General features: G+C 41.4%; 2 protein-coding genes across 2 annotated transcripts; one reads left to right on the forward strand and one right to left on the reverse strand.

The window, feature by feature from the left end:
* The first annotated feature begins 1927 nt into the window (after positions 1–1927).
* Positions 1928–7155, forward strand: pik3ip1 (phosphoinositide-3-kinase interacting protein 1). The gene is made up of 6 exons (XM_049716673.1): positions 1928–2180; positions 2311–2418; positions 3118–3234; positions 4466–4645; positions 4725–4803; positions 5969–7155. Exons 1-6 carry the CDS (start codon positions 2078–2080, stop codon positions 6183–6185), a joined length of 804 nt encoding a protein of 267 aa, XP_049572630.1. The 5' UTR covers positions 1928–2077; the 3' UTR covers positions 6186–7155.
* A 1477-nt stretch (positions 7156–8632) lies between these two features.
* Positions 8633–21098, reverse strand: limk2 (LIM domain kinase 2). The gene is made up of 16 exons (XM_049716670.1): positions 20931–21098; positions 20677–20773; positions 16218–16353; positions 14212–14321; positions 13439–13624; positions 13198–13303; positions 12392–12603; positions 12144–12330; positions 11965–12051; positions 11563–11694; positions 10965–11021; positions 10733–10798; positions 10474–10648; positions 10345–10400; positions 10089–10246; positions 8633–10003 (listed from the first exon to the last, which is right to left on the reverse strand). The coding sequence occupies exons 1-16, from the start codon at positions 20944–20946 to the stop codon at positions 9787–9789; spliced, it is 1998 nt and encodes a 665-aa protein (XP_049572627.1). The 5' UTR covers positions 20947–21098; the 3' UTR covers positions 8633–9786.
* Between the last annotated feature and the right edge of the window lie 1337 nt (positions 21099–22435).

Here is a 22435-nt window from a genome sequence, read left to right on the forward strand (position 1 = left end):
TATTTTTGCTTCTATGATTAAAGTTTCCCCTCAAAGGATAATTGCAAATCATAGCTTGAAACATTGCGACACAATTATGCAAGAAGGGAACACAATGTGAGGGATTGTTTCTTAAAGAAATGAAAAACAAATAGTGTATTCATCATTTGTCCAGGTTGTTTATGCATTCAACACTTTTGAAACATTCTAAAGTTGTGATTCTAAAATGTCATCTGTGAATGTAATTTTCTGGCCTCTTTGCAGCCAGCCTGCTTCCTGTTTAATTAAAGAGACCAACTATGGCAATGTGGAACAATGCCAAGTGATTTTATTGGGTTTGTGTGCACACATTGAAGCACATGTTTACCATCTGGACTGGGAAGACGCGAGTGTTTTTCCATTGTGTCATCCATCGCTTTATCCTGCATCTTAAAAGAGTCCATGTGGAATTGCCGTACAATACAATTTGTTTGGGAATTTCAAAGGAACTTAAACTGTTCATGTTTAGGTGCTATTCCTGCAATTCCAATGTTACTTTGTTGACAGTTTAGGTATCCAAAACGATGTACAATATTTTGACTAAAGGCAGAAGCAATGGAAGCGCTGATGTCAAACATAATGGAACCTCTTATTTGTTGTCCTATAGAAAAAATAACAAATATAATGTGCAGTCCATAGCATTGTGTGTTTTATTTCCACAGTTTGAGTTTGTGTTGATGGAATGTTTTTCCTCTGCACGTGCACACAATGTCGATACAGTGCGGAGTGCAGATGCTGCTGTGTTTGCACAAGCCTTTGCAAGGAACTATGCTTGGCTTCTGTGAGTTGTCTGAGTGTGTCACGAGTTGGCTGCATCAGCACGGCCAACAATGCAGACTGACGATGAGGGAAAATAAGCACGAGAGCTGCCATTTCTCTGCCTCTGTGGAGTCTTCAACTTTTTAGCTGAGTGGAAAAACAAGCCTCGTGAGTTGGAGGGGAAGATCACAGACACATGAGCGCTTACTTAGTGCCAGATAAGACTTGACTTGGATTATAAATGGAAAGCAATGAGTCAATGTAGGTCAGACAAGAAGCTATGTATAGACATGAAAAGTAATCCTACAGTTATAATGTGGCAATTGTAAACACATAGTATTTGAATGGGACAATATGTTTGTTGCATGTGTGCATATGTATTGGCCCCCTGGGGCAGCATAGTCTTTCTCTAATCTACTGTAATGCATTATAAGGTCATCCATAAGGTAAATATTGTAAATCACAGTATCAAATAATCATTAAAAATAAACAATGCCACGTGAATAATTTCTATACCTGAATCTGTGCATTATAGTTCATTGTGTAACCATTTACTGTAAATTTTCTATGAAATAAATCTGACTGTCAATAAATAGGAAACATATGCATTGCAAATTCCATAAATACTCTAAATAACACGAAGAACACTTGTAGGCCATATTTAAAGTATTCGTGTGACACACACACCTATGGTGAAGTACATTGCGCAATCCATTTTACAGCACACAATTCCATGTCACCTCAAAATGATCTATCTATCTATCTATCTATCTATCTATCTATCTATCTATCTATCTATCTATCTATCTATCTATCTATCTATCTATCTATCTATCTATCTATCTATCTATCTATCTATCTATCTATCTATCTATCTATCTATCTATCTATCTATCTATCACTGCTCGCAAACGAGATTATAATACACATTTTGCAACTCCAAAAAATACTAAATACAGTAAGGGACGTACTTTTAACACCTGTTGATGATATATTGTGACTGGCGGTAACTGAGCGTGTCTCGTGTTACATGACGAGGCGTTACCATTTGTAACGTCGAAAGCGCGGTATGTCGGAACCGTCGCAGGCTTTAGGACCTGGAGGTGTGTTTTTCCTTCTGTTGCTGTTGCTGCTTGCTCCTCACGCAGCTCCTCCTCCAGCCCAAGGCTGTTTACCAGGAAAGGAGAGATCTTTTTGGCAAAAACAAGGGCTGAGACTTTCTTCGAAGGGAGCAGTGTGTCTGTCGCCCTCAGCACAGGCTCTCTTTTTAATAAAAAAACAACAACTACTACCTTGAGAAATGAATTCATTCCGTCATCCGTGCAGGATGTTTCTGTCTTTGCACGTTGTTTTCCTGAGCGCAGCCTTGGTGGACAGCAACGTTTTAAATGCAAACCAGAAAGGTAAATATCCGACACTTTAACTCTCTCTCATACAGTAGTGAAATTGTTTATTTTAAATCAATCTAGAATTCAATCTCTGCAAATCTCTCAATCGTGTTTTGATTGGAGCCATGTTGTTGTTATTCTGCAGAGTGCATTGAGTCGAATGGAGTGGGATACAGAGGAAACGCGCACACTTCCTCATCAGGTCTGACTTGTCTAAATTGGGACAAGCCCATGCAGTATAATCCTAACACAGGTAAAAAGTAAACACATCTCAGATTTATGAATGATGAAAATAATGAGAAAAAAAATGCATCTGATTGTTTCCATGCACATTATTACCAAGAATAAAAGCAATCTTTATTTTTATGTTCTTGATAGCCGTCTTGAGCTTTATCCTCACCAATAACACAAAAAAATTGCTCTTGGAGCACAACTTGGGCGGAATTGTGTAACTGGCTAACTATTACTATTTATATTCTCACCATGTAGTTATATGTCTCCCCCCCCCCCCCCCCCCCCATGACTGTATGACATTTCTGCTCACTTGAAGAACAACTTTAGCAGCCGAGTAGATCAACTTAAGTTACTAGTACAGGAATGCTGGGGCAAATCTGTGTTACTAAACATTATTGGTGCTACTGTGCATCTAAAAATAAATGAACTTTAAGAAGGAATAAATGCTAAAATCATTTTCCATAACAGTGTGAATAGCCCTGCTCGTGTTTATGGTGTTAAATGGCTTCCCTTTGCACAGCAGAAACAGCAGCTGCTTCTTCTTGCCTTTGTCCCCATGGCGGCTTGCTCATTGTTGTGTGATGAAGTTGTGTGAATGATTAATGAATCCAGCGCTTGGTAGCCACCGCAGGACAAGTGCGTTTGTGTGTGCGTGTTTGAATGGAAGCATCACGCATCGGTAAGAGATACATGTGTGTTTTGCTCCTTCCTGGTCTAGGTGTTGGAGATCACAATTACTGCCGAAACCCAGATTCCTCTGAACGGCCTTGGTGTTACATATCGGGCCCCGACGGAACGGTCCAGAAGCAGTTCTGTTCCATCGACATGTGTCAAGGTGACTTTTAACCTCCTTTCCTCGTGAAGGTTGCCTGATTTGCGAACATGCTTAAAATTGAGTTATGTTCTGGAGAAACAAGATGACATTTTTGCGCAGCTTCCAAAACATTGTCAAGACGGGAAAAAAATGTCATCCTCGTTTAAAACTTTGATGGATCGCTGGTTTTCATCCCAAACAATCCAAGTGAAATTAAAACAAGATTCCTCCCCAACTAGTAGGTCAGTAGGGCTCCGTTAAAGCTCAAGTCGAATTTTTCTTTCGTTTCTTTCCTTCCTCAAACAAACAATACACAGACACCACAGTTATGTGTCTCCAAGTTCAGTTGCCAGACTTTTTTTTTTTTTTGCCACCTCACACCACTTTCCATTGGCACGCGTTAGCCTTCTCACCTCAGAGACAGAACCGTATTGGCTGCTCCGCTTGATGATGTCACTTATTTCTCAAACGTCAACTTTGTAAACAGCCAACTTGTTCTTCCAGAGGAAACGGGTGATGTGGGGAAAATGTTAACGCACAGATGTGAAGACCAAACTTCCTTTGACTGATGAGCATGCAGGGCCTTTTTATGAGCGCTACTGCCTTCCAAAAGATTCTTTTCCAAATGTTTTGCAGTCATACCGCTCAACAAAAGCACGATTGCAAAACTCTTCCATCTCTGGCATCAGTGGTCTCCTTACTGGAGCAACCGCAACCAGAAAGCACACATTATGATTTTAAAAAAAGCGCTTTGTTTTGCTCTACACATTATACAAAAAAATCAATATGTACACTTACACAATGAAACCCTATTCATTACGTAAAACACGCTCCAGACACATCCACAATAGGTTAAAATCTTTTTGAATAAAAACACCAATTTGAAATTATATTGATCATAATAAAGCACCAGTATAGGAAATATACAGTTAATATTGCGAGCCTGTTTTAACTACATGCAGTCATATGGGTTGGGCTTCAACTTGCCCGCCAAGTTATGGAAAATTAATAAACTGAATGACAGCTGAGGTTCCGCCAAAACTGCTTGATAGTAAATTTAACACACCGCATATTCAATAAGTCCCATTCAACTGTCTACATTTATTGATTAGATGTACCTTGTGATAATGGACACAAATACAGAAAGAAAGAAAGCAATCTTTATTGATTCATTCCTTTGGCTGATGTTACATTGGCAGAGCTCCAAGTTTTAAAAGTTATTAACGGCAATGCTGCTTTGTTGCGTTCCCAGAGCTGACTTCCACCGAGGCACGGGAGTCGGCCGAGCCAAGAGCAGCCACTCCCTCCCTTGGCACCGATGTCCCGTCAAAGACGTCATCTTCGGGAGATGCCGCCGCTGTTCAACCGGTGATGGGCATCAGCCAGCGGGCGCGCAGCGGACCCAAAAAGAAAAAGGATCTGGGCACGCTTGGTATGTGTACAGCCTTCTGAAAATATACACGATGATGTTTATAGTTTCTGACTTGTCATTTGCCGAATGTCTTTTTCAGGTTATGCCCTCGGCATGGTCATGATGGCGGTTATAATCCTTCTTGGTGCCGGCATCACGTTTGGCTACTTCTACAAAAGGTCAGTGTCTGAAAAAGTAGTAGAAATACAGAAAGTTAAATCATCCGAGGAGGTCGAAAAAAGAAAACAACATATTTTGATGAGCAGTAGAAAGTACATAGGGTAAAAAAACTTTTTTTTACACCCCCCCCCCCCCCCCCCCCGGTGCAAGAAGAGCTTCTAGTCTTTCTTTTGTGCATGTGTCTTTGTGTGGGTGTTTTACTGCTAGAGGCAACAGTTCAAATTTTCGGAAGCACAATGGCTTTTATTCCAGCTTTGAGCTCCGCGTTGGTCAGCGTCCGTTATATTACACGCTAACTTTAATGGCGGTGTGTGTTGAGGGGCATCAGGTCTTATTGGACATTCCGCACGCATTGTTTGTCTTTAACATGATGTTAAGGGGGAAGGCAGGAAATGAAAGTAAAGCTTTTTCATTTCAGGTTTTTGGAAATAGGATAATGTGGATGAGACATTCAATTATGAAGTCCAAATCACAAACAGGACATGAGTCGCTTATGCGTTACCAAACAAGCTGCGTAGGCTATTTGCTCTCTATTTTTAGAGGCTGATTAATTAGGAGGAGGAGAGTGTTACATCATTCATTTTTATGTGCAAGAACAGCTTGGCCCTTGTCGTTCTGATCACACAGACATTGTAGAAATAACTTATGGAACAGGCATGTGGTGAGCACATCTGCCTCACAATCAAAGGTTCTGGGTTCAATTCCCTTACAGTGTACTGAATTGTGCCCTGCGATTGGGCTAAGGTGTAACTATCCTCTCAATCTTCTACCTAGGTAGAAAATGACTAGACGGAAAATACACTTGTTTGGATGCTCATCAGTGCAAATATGGCTCAGCCTCAAAATAGATGAGTCAAGCCAGCATGTTCTGTTCACCATCTGCGCCTGTTTCCGCTCTAGGCGCGTCACGGCAATGAACACAATTCTGGCCGTGGGCTGTACAATATTTAAATGAATCCATTCAGCATTGATTTTGTTTTTATTAATGTACAGAAAAGCTTTCCCCTGAGTCACCCGGGATATATTTGTGTTCACTACCACCATATTGCACTCATTTAAGGCACAATTGTGCACACAAAAGCAAATGTCCTGAGAACTGAAATCGCTGTCCCTGCTATGGTTTTGGAAAACTAAGAAAGTCAATATAATGACACGCTTGTGCAGGGGCCGAGACCTGAAGAAGCAGCACGAGCAGCGAGTGCACGAACGCGAGATGCAGAGGATCAACCTTCCCCTGTCAGCCTTCTACAACCCCACGTGCGAGCTGGTGGACGAGAACACCATCGTGGTGACGGCCGAGCCTGAGATCACCCCGGTCCAGGCGGAGGTGGAGGGTGCCGACCCCCTCATGGGCCAGGAAGCGGTCACACCCGGAGCATGAGGCAGGATTTCGGAATATGTTTTTCTAACCTAGTGGACCAAAATGACCCCGCTGCCTGTTTGGAGTCAGGATGCCATGTCCCGTTCATCCCGTTTCCTTTCCTTTTTGCCTACATGAGACAAATAAGGACATATATGCAAAGGAGGGGGGAGCCATTTAATATGTCTTTTCATATATTTGATAGCCAAAAAATAAGCTGGTTGCCTGCCTGCCCTCTTTATTAGGAGAGTTCAGTGTTATAACAATGTGACATGATAAGAAGCATGGGCGTTATTCGTAACCTTTTGTTTTGTACACGTAGAGAGTGGACTCCCTTATGAATATGTGATGAATTGCTTTGTGCTTTGATCTGCTGGCTGTGCCAAGCAGAACCATGTATATAAATATATTGTATATAAAAGGTGGGCATCCTCCTCAAAGGCAGGATTAGTGGAAAAAAAAAAGGCCGCAGAAAAAAAAACATCCCCATCCACAAATGCCTTAGTATGGTACTTGGGAATGTACGTACTTTGAGAGATGTGTTTTAGTTCCACAGGTTAAGGAGTGACAGGAATTATGTTTCTCTCAGGAAGCATGAGAGGCAGTAAAGTTGGTCCTCTGGATGACATAACACTGCCCGTAGTGAACACAGCAGGCACCGGCGGAACAGGAAGTCCTGCCTTTGTAAGGGCACGGTTGCTGTAGAAGCCTGTTGGCATTTTACCCACATGCTGTTTGTGACATAAACCCAGTCCGCTAACGTACTTTCCCAGATGCATGTACCTACAGTGTTTGCACCCTAAATATTTTTCACCGACACACCAAGTCTGCTGCATCACTGGAGTTTTTGATTACTGCTGTTTTGTGTGTTGAATTGTTGTCTTCATATAACAAACATCCTAAATGCAGTTGCATTGAAATTAAGTGCTTGTGTTTGAAAAAGTGTTGGATTTTCAGTGAGACTGAAATAAAAACAGACAAACGTGGGAAATTGGAATGTTTAATTGCGTTCATAGACATTCATAAAGACTGAGCAAATCCCTCATGGAGGAAAACTTGAACTCTCTCTGCTGGTGATTCTATGCAACTACATATTTGAGTCGCCTTGGAAGAGGGCAGGCTCCTTTTGTAATATATTTATCATCATTAATCATCAGAAAATGTTTTCAAAAAGAATTTCATGGCTGTAACACGTCCAGTAGAAGTTGGGAAAGGTGGGAAAATATACTGAGATAAGCTCATCAAGCACCTATTTGGAACATCCCACATGTGATCAGGCTAATTGGGAACTGGTGGGTACCATGATTGGGTATAAAAGGAGCCTCCCCAAACATACTTGGTCATCCACAAGCGTGGATGACCTGCGTGAAGCTAGCACCCATGCGAAATTTAAGAAAAATAATCTGTTTTGTTTGTGCTGGTTTGTGCCGTAAAAATTTTCGTTTGTGCTGCAGCGGTTTTTTACTTATGAAAGATTATTTTATAGGTCATCCAGAGTTCACCCAGCCACACATCTGCTCCAAAATGGTACCGTTCTTTTGTGCTTTGTTTGTGCTGGTTTGTGCTGCAAAAACTTTCGTTTGTGCTGCTACGTTTCGTAGCTATTACACATTTAATTTATAACGATGATGTCACTCAGCCCCCCATTTACTTCCAAATGGAACCAAAATGGTACAGTTCGTTTGTGCTGCAATAACCTTCGTTTGTACTGCTACGGTTTCGTAGATATTGCGCAAACGAAAGTTTGCGCCACGGCCGGAAACTAAGACTGAATGACCGTGACCTTCGCTCCCTCAAACGGCACTGCCTTTAAAAACCGACGTGTGTAAAGTATATCACCAAATAGGCTCAGGAAATCTTTAGAAAACCACTAAATACAGTTTGTCACTACATCAGTAAGCGCGTGTTAAAACTCTACCATGCAAAGCAAAAGCCGTTTATGAATAACAGCCAGAAACGCCGCCGGGTTCTCTGGGCCGGAGCTGCCATCCAAGTGACGTCTTTTTCATGGACGCCGCTGCTTATTTCAGCAAGATAATGCCGAGCCACATTTTGCACGTGTTACAACGGCATGGCTTCGAAATAAGAGTCCAGGTTCTCCCCTGGCCCGCTTGCAGTCCAGACCTGTCTCCCATTGAAAATGTGTGGCGCATTATGAAGTGTAAACTACGACAGGGAAGATCCCTGACTGTTGAACAACTGAAGCGTTTCATCAAGCAAGAATGGGAAAAAATTCCACATGAGAAGCTAAGAGAATTAGTCTCCTCTCTTCCAAAACATTTATTGAATGTTATTAAAAGGAAAGATGTAACAAAATGGTTAACATGCCCTTTCCCAACTTCTACTGCACGTGTTGCAGCCATGAAATTCTAAGTTAATTATTATTTGAAAAATAAAATAAAGTTTGAGTTTGAGCATTAAATATGTTGTCTGAGTAGTGTATTCAATTGACTATAGGTTGAAAAGGATTTTCAAATCATTGTATTTTGCTTTCATTTACATTTTACACAATTTCCCAACTTCAACCAAATCCGGTTTGTAAATACACAACTTTAAAAACAGAAACAAGTCAGTGGTCAACAAAGAATCACATTTAACACTCAAACTAATGACCAACACCATTAAACTAATAGTGATGCTTCATCATTTTTGTTTACTCCAACAAGTGTAAAAGACTGTCACAAAGTAACACCATCACAGTAATCCAGAAGGTAAACTATCGAAATAGTAACACAATGTGTGCTGTCCAAATAAATTCTAAAAGTCTGAAATTGTATGAGAACAATTGGTAATGTTTTTTGAGGTGCTATAGAAATTGACGTATTGTATTGTCTGGGAAGAAAGTTATATTTTGTCCCTAAAAAATACAAATACTATAATGAACTATTATATCAGTGGGTAAACAGCTGTCAGTACCTTGACGCTACTAAACCAGCTAATAAATCAACACCTACAGTCAACTGAAATGTCTAAAATCAAAGATTCCATAAAAAAAAAAGAGAGATCTCATATTGAGCCATATGTACAATATCCACAATAAAATGGATGTGAAAATAACAATCCAGTTCTATACAAAACAGTTTTTAAGGTCATAGTGTCTCAACAAGCCCTTTTTGAAAACTAAAAGCAGCAGGTAATGTACAGTATATGGAAAACATGACTTGGGTGACAGTTTGGCAAACAAAATGTGAGAAACTGCTACAAAAATGTAAAAAGTGCAAACATCGAGCAACAACCTTGCATGGAATTTAATGAGCGGTCCGTCCCCCTTGCCTGCATAAGTGGTAGAAGGAGGGATCCCTCTGCTGGTCAAACTGATCACTGAATTTCCTAAACAATGGCTGAAACGCCAAGTGTTGTAAAAACCTGACTCATCAAATGCGGTGGAGTTTGTGTTTGGAACCAGACCGCGATCGAGCTGCTTATTGCATTTCTGCGCCGTAAACATTAGAAGAAGAACTACGTGCATTAAATGCATGTGTCATAAGTAACGACTGTTGACCTGAAATGCATCTCACACTCACACTCTGAAATGAGAGCGCTCTGGCGGGATGTTTTTCCTCTCGCTGTTCCGTGTTATTGGTGCAGCAGGTCACACGTGGCTCGAGAAGAAGGCCCAGTCCTAAGTACCGTTGTCTGACGTCCCGGAGCAGTCCGAGGGGGCCGCTTTGGGGGATTGGGGCTCATCTGGGCTCGGCGCCGGGGAGGAACTGTCTTTGGGCCAGTGGAGTCGACTCAGACTCTGATGGAGTTCGTCTAATTCGGATGGGAGAGGGATGCCCAGCTCCTGGTTGAGGGACAGAGCTTTGAAGCAGTCCTCCAACTTTTGGAAAGGAGGACTAGAAAGGAGAGTAAAACATTAGCCCGTGGATTACTGTACATATATCGTTTTCTTATGACGGATGATTTTAGACGGTGTCTCACCGGTTGTCTGGTGTGAGGTCGCAGCACGCCACAGCCAGCGGGAAAAACGCTGGTGGACAGTCTTCGGGGAGGAACTTCTCCACAAACTTTCCCACATTGAGACCAAAGTCCAGGGTTCTGGGGAGACATTCTGGATCTGCGTAGACCTTTCCGATGATCTGGATGACAGGATAGGCGGGTGAGGGTCCAAAATTAACCAGTGAGTATTTAACTCAAACCGGGGCAATATTTCATTTCATTCTGTGTCAGTCCTCACCTCACAAAGAACAATTCCATAGGAGAAAATGTCTACCTTCTCATCATAGCGTTTACCTGAAACCAAAGCAATTGTGGGATTGAGCATCCTCTCTCAGACACCAAAGCACTGGTTTGTTATAGAACTCACCATTAAGCATCTCGGGGGCCATCCAGTAGGGATTTCCAACCACGGTATACCTTTTTTTCCGGTCACTACGGCGGAACAGCCTTTTCTTGGTGGAGTTCTTTTCAGGTGACGGCTTCACTTTCTCTTCTATGATGAGTCGGGAGAGTCCGAAGTCAGCGACGACCACAGTGTTGTCCTGTTGACAGATTCATTTGGAGTCCAATGTCGTTGAACTTGGGAATTTGTGAGTGAAATATGCTTCCAATATTTTGTCACCTACCAGTTTAACCAGGCAGTTGTGAGAGTTGAGGTCTCGGTGGATGATGCTCATAGAATGAAGGTAGGACTGAAACAAAAAGATATTTGGGGGAAAAATGAAGACTGAAAAAAGCTTGCACAAAAATGCACATGGAGTTCATCGAGGATTTGTCTTTGAAAGTAAACCCACGTGAAAATATTGGACTGGACCTTCATTACAATAAGTGCCTGCAAAATGCACACAGCCGACTCACCATGCCAGACGCGATGCTCTTCGCGAAGCTCACCCTTTGCTCCCATGGAAACGGATCCTGTTAAGAAAAAAAGTAAGACGAATATGAATGGAAATATAATTGCGAGGGCTTAGCAAAGAAAAGTTTGAACATCAATAGGACATTTTCATCATGACAGAAAACTTGCTGTCATCTTGGCCAGCCCACTCCAGCCTCCGACACGGGTGTTTTTTGTGTTTTTTAATTCCTTGAAATTTAAAATACAATTATTTTCCGAAGGTCCACTTCCCATGTATTTTGGACAAACTCAAGCAATGTAGTATTACAAAAAAAAAAAAAAATCTGATTTACTGTACATAGATCTTTTTGTCTTTTAGGTTAGGCTTATGCTAAAATTAAGGCAAATGAATGAAGTAATGTGAAATACAGTTAGTCTACTTTAATTTATTGTTAACTTACTAAAGACTTGCAGTTTTTTATGCATTCACAGAATTCTTCAAGTGTGGCAAAAACATAAAAAAAGTCAGCGCAATAATAATGCAAACTAAACTGTGGCTTTGTCACTTTGATTTTTCATGTTTCTTTTAACAATGTAAACACGTCACTAGTCTAAACTCACAGTGTCTCTGATGAAGTCCTTGAGGGTCCCTCCTTCGATGAACTCCGTAATCAAATTGAGTCTCTTGTCCTTGTACAGTACGCCGATGAACTTGAGGACATGAGGATGGTCCAAGCTCCGCATGACTTTCACCTAAAGATTGGTAAGGAAAAAGAAAAAAAGGTGAAGATGATCTCAGTCAGCTAATAGTGAACTTTGACCCAGGAGGAAACAAACATTAAATGTCCAAATAAATTCTTTATAACAAGAGCGGAAATAATGTTCTGCATGCAGCAGAAAACAAAGACATCATTGTTGGAACATGTGGAGCTCTTTTTGTAGAAGACGGGGAAAAAAAACTACAGGTTGGCACAATGGACTGTTTTGTTTGTGAGGAAGCGCAGGTCTCCTGCAACTCATTACCTCCTTGAGGAAAGTTTTCTGGGTCTCCTCATCACAGCGAAGCAGCTCCTTCATCACCATCACTTCTCCTGTGGCTTTATGAGTCACCTGCCAGCCCAGCAAAAGAAAACAAGTGCTTGCAACTTCACGATAGTCAAAGGAGAAATCGGTCATTAGGAGAGAAGAGACGGAGGTGGAACCTTGATAGCCTGTCCAAAGAAGCCCTTTCCCAAAACCTCGCCGTGAATGAGGTCGCATGGCCTGAAGATGCGATGAGAGCAGCTACTGGACGACCTCAAAGACTCAGAGCGTCCGAGGTCTCGGGTAATGAAAAGATGCTCACTGGGGGAATTCGGACCGGGGGACTTGCATATGCTGTTACTCCGTCTGAAACGGATAACATGGTCACTTACATCAACCATAAGGTTGTAGTTTTCCCAAGACAAACCTCAATGATCTCCTCTTCAATGTGCTGTGGTCCAAGTCAGTCCTCTCCAGGACCGCGTTTGGTGGCGAGGACAGGCGCATGCGGGAGGTCGCCGGGACTCCCAGGTCGTTCCTGGACGATTCCAGTCGGAGCCGATCCAAACGTTGCCTCACCGGGTCATACTCGAGAAGCAGCTGTAACGTTTGACTTGTGCGATGAATGAGGTCATCAACCTAAACAAAACAACAGGTGCCTCAACATTTAGATTTGATCATTTATTCTTATAAAGATGGAATTTGTTGCTTGTATTTTAAAATAAAAAAAACATGCTAAGAGGACCTTGAAAAAAATTATCTCATATTGAATCGCAATCATACTATCGGGTGGGGGGGGAGCACAAACGCTAAATATGTCTGTAGCTAAAAATTTCTTCTCATGCTACGTGATCGCAAATTCTTCCGAGTTCATTGCACATAAACAGAGGACCACTGTACTTGTTAAACCGATACGTCACCGGCGTCGGCAATTAAAACTGAGAATCAAACACCAGTGAGAGAAATGTTTGTCTGTGATAATGGTGTGACAGTGAGGCTTTGAGAACACAAAGTCTCAAAAGTGCTGCAGCTTTTTCTCATAGCACCCTCTCCCTGCTGAAGAATGTACCAACGATCGCAGAATGATTGGAATGGCAAAACTGCCACGTGCACTTGATACACTAAAAGGGCAGAAGGAATTTCTGCGGGAGGTGAGATGAAACTATAACACTCATTAGAATGTACGTCAAGCCTCAGTGAATCTTTTTGGGATGGGCAAATGTGCAAAGTCACCTCTTCCTCCAGCAGTGCCCCCACCGGAACACCATTAATCTCAAGGATCCTGTCTCCGACGTGGATGGCATTCCGCACCTCGGGACTAATGAGCATCCCTCTGACCCTGGTGGGAATAAAATGTCACGTATAAGCACATCTGGCTATGATGGAAATCAATAAATAATTAATGCTGATCAGAAATTCAGTGAAAATCTTTCCTGTGCAGAAAGTGCGTGCACCCAATCCGAGCGCCACTCACTCTTTGACTTGGACGCTGGCCAAACCGTTGACGTCCCGCAGCACCGACACAGAGAAGCCTCTCTTGCCGTTGGCGGCGGAGGGCATTGAGATGAGCGTCACTGTATGGGGGTGGGAGTCCAGGACGGAATCATGCGTGCGCTTTTCCAACATGGGCGTGAGGATCACCTGCTTGTAGCACTTCCCACTGCGTGCAAAAGCAGAGGGGGGTGAGATTACATGCGGCGACAGGCTGCCGTTTCAAGTTGCAGCACTCAAGGGAGCGACACCAATGGAGTCATGGAAAATAACTATGATTGAAGAAGACAACTTTGAATTGAATCCATTCTTAGGAAACCACAAAGAGATTACGAAATATTGTCGTACAATAGAAATGACGGGTTAAGGGTTGGGCTGCTTCCTCCGTGACCTGACCTTGTTCATGGATGGATGGAAAATTCAATTGTACTTTTACAGAACCTTTACTTTGTTGTCATGCATAATTTACCACTGAAAATGTTATATTCATTTAAACTACTAATAATCTACCAACACCTTTATCATTGCTACTCTAGGTTTTATCCAACCAAGAGAAATTCACTGTAGTGAAAAGAAAAAAAAAACACAGCAAAGAATAACTGTCAAATTAAAAATACAGAAAAAAAAAAAAAAAGTGGGTTTATATTCCAATGCAGTTGTAAGGTCAGGAATAAGGTAAAAGCATTACATTGAGTTTTTTTTATACATTATATATTGTGGCCCTTTTGAATATTAAATATCAGAAACGACACTTACCAGTAGAGTTTAGAGCGCTCCACTAAAGCGTAGGTATCCCGGTCCTCAATCACCACCTTGCAGCTGAGACACACAAAGCACTCAGGGTGATACTTGTGTTCTCCAGCCACCTGGAATAACAAACGCAATTGGTTGAATTTTTTTTTGCCGCCTTGTGTTTTTGTTTTTCCCCTTCCCAATAAAAGAATGGTCTTGGCACTTCTTGCCGCCAGTGCCGAGACAAGGCACAACACCTGCTTCTGTTTCAGCCAGTCTGGAATCTGCTATGATGTCACCGACACGTGAACAAGTGAGACGCTCCGTCTCGTTTTTCAACACCTGAAAGCGGTGGGTCGCATGCAGAATCTTGTTGACGCTTTTATCTTTCTGGAAGATGCTGCGCCCCTTGTTGCTCTTTGCGCTCATGCAAGATGAGCTCATGTCTCAGTATGAAATATGGTTGCTAAAGGGTAATGTTGAGACTTGAGCGAAGCAGAAAGTAGCTGTCATTTCATCCTGAGTTTTTTTCTCAACCAGCGGCAGGCAGCACCTACTAAAATTTGCGCTGGGCCTGATTGACAAAGACCCCAAACACTCTCGTACTAAATCACATTTTACTACAGCTTATTAAAATATATTTAAAATACAAACAGTTGAGAGTAGAGTCGTGAGTCAGTATCAAGAGGATGATGTCAGCATGACAAGTATTACATTTCGCTCATTTGTTTGTGACTCACTTGCCAAGAAAATGAGGCTGCACTCACAATCCGCCTCAGGGAATCCAACAACTTGAACACTGAGAGGCTTTGATAAAAAAAAAAAAAAAAGAAGCTAATTCTAGATTTGACTAAATAATAAACTATATTAGCACAGTGGTTTCAGTGGTTGGACGCAACATTACCTTAAGATCTGATTCTGTGCACTACAAGAAATGTCTTTTTTCCCTTATTTGTCATTACTCATTTTAATGCATGGTGCTGGAGCCTATCCTAGCTATTATGTTCTACCCACTATTGAGTAAAACATCCCTAGCCAATATAAATAGAGAAAGAAACACCAGTATACTTAACTATCACAAACAAGGCCGCGAGCTAAATTTCATTTGGATACCCTGCAAGTCGCCAAACAAAAATAAAGAGCTCCAAATGCTTTTTTGTTGACTTTACCGTGCTGCTGCTTCACTACAGAAGACTGAACACGAGGTGGGGCCCCCCCGAAGCACGATCTGAGTGCTGCTGGAGTAGGTCAACTGTGGAGAACTTTTGGTCGAGAATGAGGCCTCAAGGGGGAAGCTGGTTCGCAAATGAGGTTGGCTGATGGCTGCCATGTTGGGCTGCGGCCGGTGTAAAACTAGCAGTCGTCTGTAAACGTAATCACCGCAAAAGCATACACTCTCTTGACTTGTAATGTGTGTTCCAGAAAACTGGAACACACCGTGCTTTGACACACTCTGTGGGCATTCTGGTATTATCTAATTAGGGGGGGGGGGGTTGGCTCTAGTTTGATGGCAGCAAAGCACACTGGAAGGGGCAGTGTATTAGTCTACACATACAGTTTGACTTTTACAAAATAAGTAGCAGAAGCCGTAACAAAATTGCAAGCAATACAAAGAAAGCATTTCAAGATGGCCTCTTATTTCTCAACTCAAATTTGAGAGTACTTGAACAAATCACAGCTGTAATAAAATGCTGTACACACAACATTTATAATAATGAAATACTTTTAGGGTTTGTTGCTAATGTCTTGTGACTTTAAATGAAAATGTTTCCAAAACTTCTCCTATTGCAACTTAAATTAGGCGTCACATTTTTGTCACTTTTGCAACCACTTGTTTGCGACAAAACATTCAACATTATTTTATGTTAAAATAAAGATGTTTTTCAATGAAAACATGCAAACATCAAGCGTAATCAAGTGACAATAACATAACGGCAGTTTGTATAATCTTACAGGCATTAAATTCAATATTAGATATCATCAAATCACATGGATGTAGTAAGGCAGTACACAGATTGTGTCAGGTTTACCATTGCAGGTCCGGTCATGAGCAGAGCACATCCGTGACACAGTTCTCCAAACCTCTCCCAGTAGTGTTTGCGACAGTACAACTTGCCATCCTTCTCATAATACCAGTTAGTCAGGTGGTCACAGCACACAGAGCACCTAGGAGGACAGAAACAGGTTGCGTAAGACTTTTGGTTTTGTCTGAAATTGCCTTAAAAGACCAATTAGTGAATGAAATGCAAAACGTGTGACGGTGGAAAGAGCTGCTGCAATGTGCGGCCTTCAAACTTTGATGGCTGACATACCAAAGTTTTATAGTGTGTTAAGTTGATAAGGGGGTCCCCGGTTGTTGACGTGAGAGAGATTTCAGGTCAGCAAGGTCAGTGAAACCAACGGGTTGTTTATAGAGCACCTCTTATCTCGGTTACCACATTAGCCTTTTGCTCCGAAGTGTGAATCTTTTGTAATCAAGGAGAACTTCAACCTCAGTAGTACTGCAGTATCGCAAGCCAGGTTTCAAATAAAACAATTAATGCCAAATTACATAAAAATTAAGGTGTGGAAGTTGCAAATTACGGTTAATTCACCATCTGATTGTACCCATAATGTCACCAGGAAGGGTGTAGGCTGGAGGAAGAGGACATTTTGAACCCATAAGTTTCGGGCAAAAAATATTCAAAAAGCAGACCAGTGCAAAGAGGGAAGCAGCTGCAAGTTGTGAACATTCAATAAACGAGATTTACCGGTTAAGCAAAACTGGGCAGCGGCTTTGAATGCCGGAGGACAATCGACTGCGGAGCGCTCTGATAAGGTTACTGAAGGGCTGCTTATTGAAATGGTTTTACACATTGGACATCCTCAAACTAATCTATTTACATTCATGTCAGCGTCAGGAAATTGTGCTTTGCAAAACTATGACAAAACTTGTTCTATTCTTAAAATTGATACAATGGCTATGGATCCATTCAACGTGTGTGGTCTGAGAAACATTTTAGGGAAAAAAAAAAATTAAAACTCACGACCAACTGGTATTGTATAACATTAATTATTATCCTTTATGACACTTAAATCCCATTGAAAGGTCCTTCAATCCGTACTGATAACAGGAAGGTGTTCAGAACAAACTCAGGTGGTTCTCCAACGAACAATGTAACAGCCCCAGCCTATAAAAACACAGTAAAGTAAACATTCCCGATTTCCTTGAAGCTGCATTCCTGCCTGCCCGAGTATATTCTTTTGTTTAAAGCATGGCGTGGTAGGTTGCACGACCGTTAGTTGTGACGTTCTTTGAGGGGAGTGTTTCACCTTTCATGGGAACGTTATCTCAGGGTGTGGGATTGTTGCAATTTTTCTCCAGTACATGATGAGTGATGATTTTATGTTTCTATTCATATGACAGAAAATGCAATGTAATCCTGGTGGGTGTAGTGACCTTTGATTTCAGTTTATGACCAAAATATCTGACAAGGTCATTCAACGATAAAGTCGAGTCTGTAACAATAAAGTGAAGTTGGCAAGATTCAAGCTTTTAAAGATGTCAACTCAAGCACTTTAGTCTGGTGTTAGCTGTTCCAGCTCGAGGCTCCTGACCAAGCTCTGTCTGCTGCCTGAGGGCCCAAGTCAGAAAGACCTAGACTTTGGGGGCTAATTCCCCATTTTCCCTCCACTGCCAAAATAAGTGGACACAACTCAGGTTGCGGTTCTCTCTGTAGATCCACATTCTTTATTGTTTACGTGCACACATATGGCTACACTTAGGATGAGCCAGCGGTGAAAATCAGCCAGTGGCGGGCGGCTTTGCGCAAGCACGATTTATTTGCAGTCTGTGTCACACGGTCTGTAGCTCGCTCGCCCCCTTTAAAGGGTGCGCAGAGCACAATATAAACTTGGAAAGATACTTGAAACTTGAAAAGTAAATACTGTACTTGTTGACTTTTATGTGTTTGATGAATGTAAATAGTCACAATGGATGTATCTAGTTGAATACACATCTTAATCAGGGGTGTCAAAAACGATTTTGTCACAGGCCACATTGTGGTTATGTTTTCCTACTTTTGAAATCAGAAGTCAAACAAGAGATCATCCTTGTTCAACTCATCAAAATCAAATCAAAAGTGATTTGGTAAAGGAAAATGTTTACAATATCACTACATTATTGAAATTTAAATCAAGTTGCAATTTTGGGAGACTTTGGAAAGATGCACAAAGCGGATGAGAAATATGATTTCCGTTTGGGGGTTATATAAAATGATGTGGCGGGCCAAATCTGGCCCTGGGCCTTACGTTTGACATCATTGGTGTAACCAAAACAGTCAATGAAAGGAAACTGTGGAGAACTATGAGAGACACAAACATAGGAATTAGAACATCTCAGAAAAGCCCAAACCTGAGCTTTGAAGATTTGTCCAAGCAGAGATTCTGGACCCAGACTTTTTTTTTTTTTTAAGGAATGAGAACGCTCTGACAGTCCTACACTTATGGTTTCATGCCGGTGTTGTATTGAACACAATATTGCTTTTGAGTGGGTTTGTGGTATGGTGGAGATCTGATGTATTGCGCAACTTCCCACAGCTCATTTCATGTGGCTCTTCCTTAGATTGCAAACGAGTTGAAACGGCAACAACTCTCTTTACTGCTCGTAACCAAAAAGTGAATTGCATTTTTCTTACCTACCCAATGACGAATCAGTTTGATACAACACAGAATTGGAACAACATTCCTTTTTTAGGCAGGTTAATTTAGGTCATGACTCTTATGAAGGTTACCGCCCACATATTTGCTCAAGAGAAAAAAAATATCCTATATCATGCTAAATCCAAACGCGAAAACAGAAAGTTAGACGCAAATAACCAAAGAAACAAGCAGCTATGAAAACGGCAACAAAAACTATTCCACCTATTTTTCCAATGAAAACCAAAAGAACAGGCAAGCTTCCTTTGCAGCAAACAAACAAAAGGTTTCACACGGTCGCCGTCTGAGACAGCAGACTCCCATCGCTGAATCGTAGCTGAGGAATGCAGACATAGCGCGGGAGGGTGCTGCTACGTATAGGCCTCAATACTGCCAGGTTGACTGGAACAAAAGTGACATCAGTGTGTAAGAATGTTATACAAGGTGGAGGTGGTCCGTTGGCAGAGTGTGGACAATAGCCATCACGCAAAGCACGCTTAGCTCACTTTGTTATGTCCATCTAATGAGGTTACAAATTTCTGACGAAGTGTGTCATTACTGTCACAATGGTGCCATTCTAACAACCCTGCACATTTAGATAAACAATACTGTACCCACCGCACACATCTGAGCTGGCATTAGTGTAAAATAGCAAAAGTGGAGAAGTTACAGACAGCATGACATCATGGATTAGGATGTCAGTAATGAAGCAGCAGCAGGAGAGTATCAATGGTGAGAGGAACTCAGCCTCTGAAACAAGGACAGGCTCTGTGGACATATGTTCTTGAATAAAAATTTGGCAGGACTGAAATCTGAGGTTGTTTAAGGACAATGTGGAATCATTTCCGTGTTTTGAGATAACACACACTTTTCTAATTTGGAACACTCAGCTCTCCTCAACAGTCAAAGACAAAGGTTGAAAGTGTAAAAAAAAAAAAGCCAAATAGGCAACTCAAATATTTTCTTGGATGGTTAGTAGTTTCACACCTAGTGTGAATTGTCTGTGGGTGCTAATGTGACTGAATCTGTGCTCTGCAGTTGGCCAACGACCAGTTCAGGGTGCACCCAGCTCTGCCGTGACCCATGGAGCAAAGAGGTGCGGAAAATGGATGGATGGGTCGATTGGAAAGTCTCCCTGAGACCAAACAAGTTGTCCACAAGATTATAAAGTAAGGATTTTATGAAAGTATAATGTACAAGTATAATTATGAAAGTAAGTATAATAAAATAATATAATATAATAATAATAAAATAATAATAATAGTATAATTATAAAGTAAAATAAAATATAATTGTCAAGAATGCTAAAATTGTATTTTAGCCTAGAGTTAACAGTTTTTTTTTAATAGTGAAAGTTTCACAGAGTAATTCTTTTACTACAGTTTAGCAGGCAGGTCTTAGAATGTTCTGCTCAGATCTCAGGGGGAATCAGTAACTGTTTGCAATCTGCTTGTTAGGCAATGCTCAATGTCGTATGGAACCTCGACCTGTAAATACCACGTTCAACTCCACTTTGTCAATCATTAAAATAAGCACATAGCTCGCATTGCTGAACAGTCTGGACTCAAGCCTCATGCGCAAGTACAGATTGTCATCAACCATCATGACCAAGTCAATTTTTGTTTAGTCTATGTATGACACAGAAGCTTCTTGGATTATCCTCAAGGCCATTTGCGACTAAACCAAAACAGTGCCTTGTTGACCAAGGATGTGTATTGTGTCAATGTCACCGCAAAACAATCGGTTCATTTCATACCATTGGGGTATCTCCCCACATGTGCCTTGCAAGATGTGTATGTATGAGAGACTTACTGGAAGCAGGCGCCGTGCCAAATATCCTGCAAAACCTTCATGCGGAACGGCTCGTGGACTCTCGTTCCACATCCCGCACAGTAGCATTCGTCTGTACCTACAACAAAGAAATCTCATTTTCAAGAAGACTGCTGCGACGTAACACTTGAGTCAATCAAGTCAAGCAATCCTGTGTGAAAAAACATTGCAGCTTCGCGCTCGTGTAGTAAGTATAAATAATTTATCGGCATCTTGAACCTGAACTAACTCCTCACCTTCTGTGTCTTCCATCTGCTCACTTAGGCGAGCGTCGTTGGTATCCTTTTACACCCGTTGCATAATGCAAAAAGCGATCTCCGTGTAGAATTACGCTCCTCGACTCGTAGCTCCCTGTGAAAAATAAGACTGATATGCAGGATGACTGACGTCATGCTGGCTACAAATTCCTGCGCCTGAAACCGGAAGTGTTCAGGAACAGCACCTGAAAAGAGGAGAATACCAGCAGAGTACAACAAAACAACAGTAGTGCCCCCTGCTGTAAAAACGTATAAAGTACACCAACGTAAAATCAGCGACTGAATCCATCCATCCGTCCGCCCGTTATTTGGAGCGCTCATCCTCACGAGGGTTTCGGGCGCCTATTCCAGCTGACTCGGGCTGCAGGCAGCGTACACCCTGAGCTGGTTGGCAGGCAATCGCAGTGCACACACAGACAAAAAAAAACATTCACAATCACTCCCAAGGACAATTTAGAGTGCCCAAATATTAATCCTGCCATGCATGTCTTTGGAAAGTGGGAGGTAATCGGAGTACCCGGAGGAAACCCACGCAGGCATACAAATTTATGCGACCATCCATCCGTCCGTCCATTTTCTATTCTGCTATTTCCACGTTTCAGTAAAATTTGTAATTCGGTCAATACTCTTTCAGGGAATGACTGTCTGTCTGCCTGACTGACTAAATATTAACACAGCTACACACCCTAAACAGAGATCCAACGCTAAGGATTTTTTTTTATCTTAATATATATATATATATATATATATATATATATATATATATATATATATATATATATTTCTGTCAATGGCAGCCAAAGATTTCCAAAAGGTTATGAGAAATAAATGTATTTATTGTCAGTGGTGGGCCTTGCTGGCCTTGGCACATGCACCTTTGCCCCTTGATGATCAAAAAACCCTTTAATCTTGTTTTTCCAGTGTCTGAGAAAGGTTGTTGTTTCTGAGTTAAAGATTGTTCAACATCCATCCAGATTTTATAGTTAAATGTTCCTTTGCCGCGCATGACCGATTTTTAGTTGATGATCAATGTTTGTCCTACATACTTACAAGGACCTTTCTGTTATTGTAAATCTGAAAGAAGGCAGCAGAGAGGTAATCAATCCTAGCTAGGAGTGTAACAGAGAACGCTTTGAATTGGTAAATTGCTTACCAAATCAAAACATTACATTTTTAAATGGTTGCTTCATTGTCCTATGAATCAAGAGATTCATACAGAATCGTTCTTTCAGGGATTTACATTTCTGATGATTTATTGTTTCTTTGAATTTAATTAACTTGCATTGTTTGGTCTTTGGACAGCTTTTAAATGTTGCATATTAATAAACATGAGAAACTCTATGCCATGTTAAATATCATAATTCTACCGAATCAAACAGAGTTGAATCGTTAAATTTTTTTTACATACGAGCTTGTCGGTTTAAGCGTATTATTATTAGGTTAGCTTTAGAGGTGTGTACAGTATCTGCATACGTGACAAACAC

Source organism: Syngnathus scovelli, chromosome 3 (genome assembly GCF_024217435.2).
Source record: "Syngnathus scovelli strain Florida chromosome 3, RoL_Ssco_1.2, whole genome shotgun sequence".
NCBI lineage: Eukaryota > Metazoa > Chordata > Actinopteri > Syngnathiformes > Syngnathidae > Syngnathus > Syngnathus scovelli.

Bases quoted from the DNA above. Each gene is read 5' to 3' on its own strand.
- pik3ip1 (XM_049716673.1), top strand. From the start codon at position 2,078: ATGAATTCATTCCGTCATCCGTGCAGGATGTTTCTGTCTTTGCACGTT. The intron at 2,419-3,117 runs GTAAAAAGTAAA...TTCCTGGTCTAG, and splicing joins GCAGTATAATCCTAACACAG to GTGTTGGAGATCACAATTAC. The intron at 4,646-4,724 runs GTATGTGTACAG...TGTCTTTTTCAG, and splicing joins AAAGGATCTGGGCACGCTTG to GTTATGCCCTCGGCATGGTC.
- limk2 (XM_049716670.1), bottom strand. The intron at 12,052-12,143 runs GTTCCACCTCCG...CTGGGCTGGCAG, and splicing joins TCTTTGGACAGGCTATCAAG to GTGACTCATAAAGCCACAGG. The intron at 10,649-10,732 runs GTAGGTGACAAA...ATCTGTCAACAG, and splicing joins ACAACTGCCTGGTTAAACTG to GACAACACTGTGGTCGTCGC.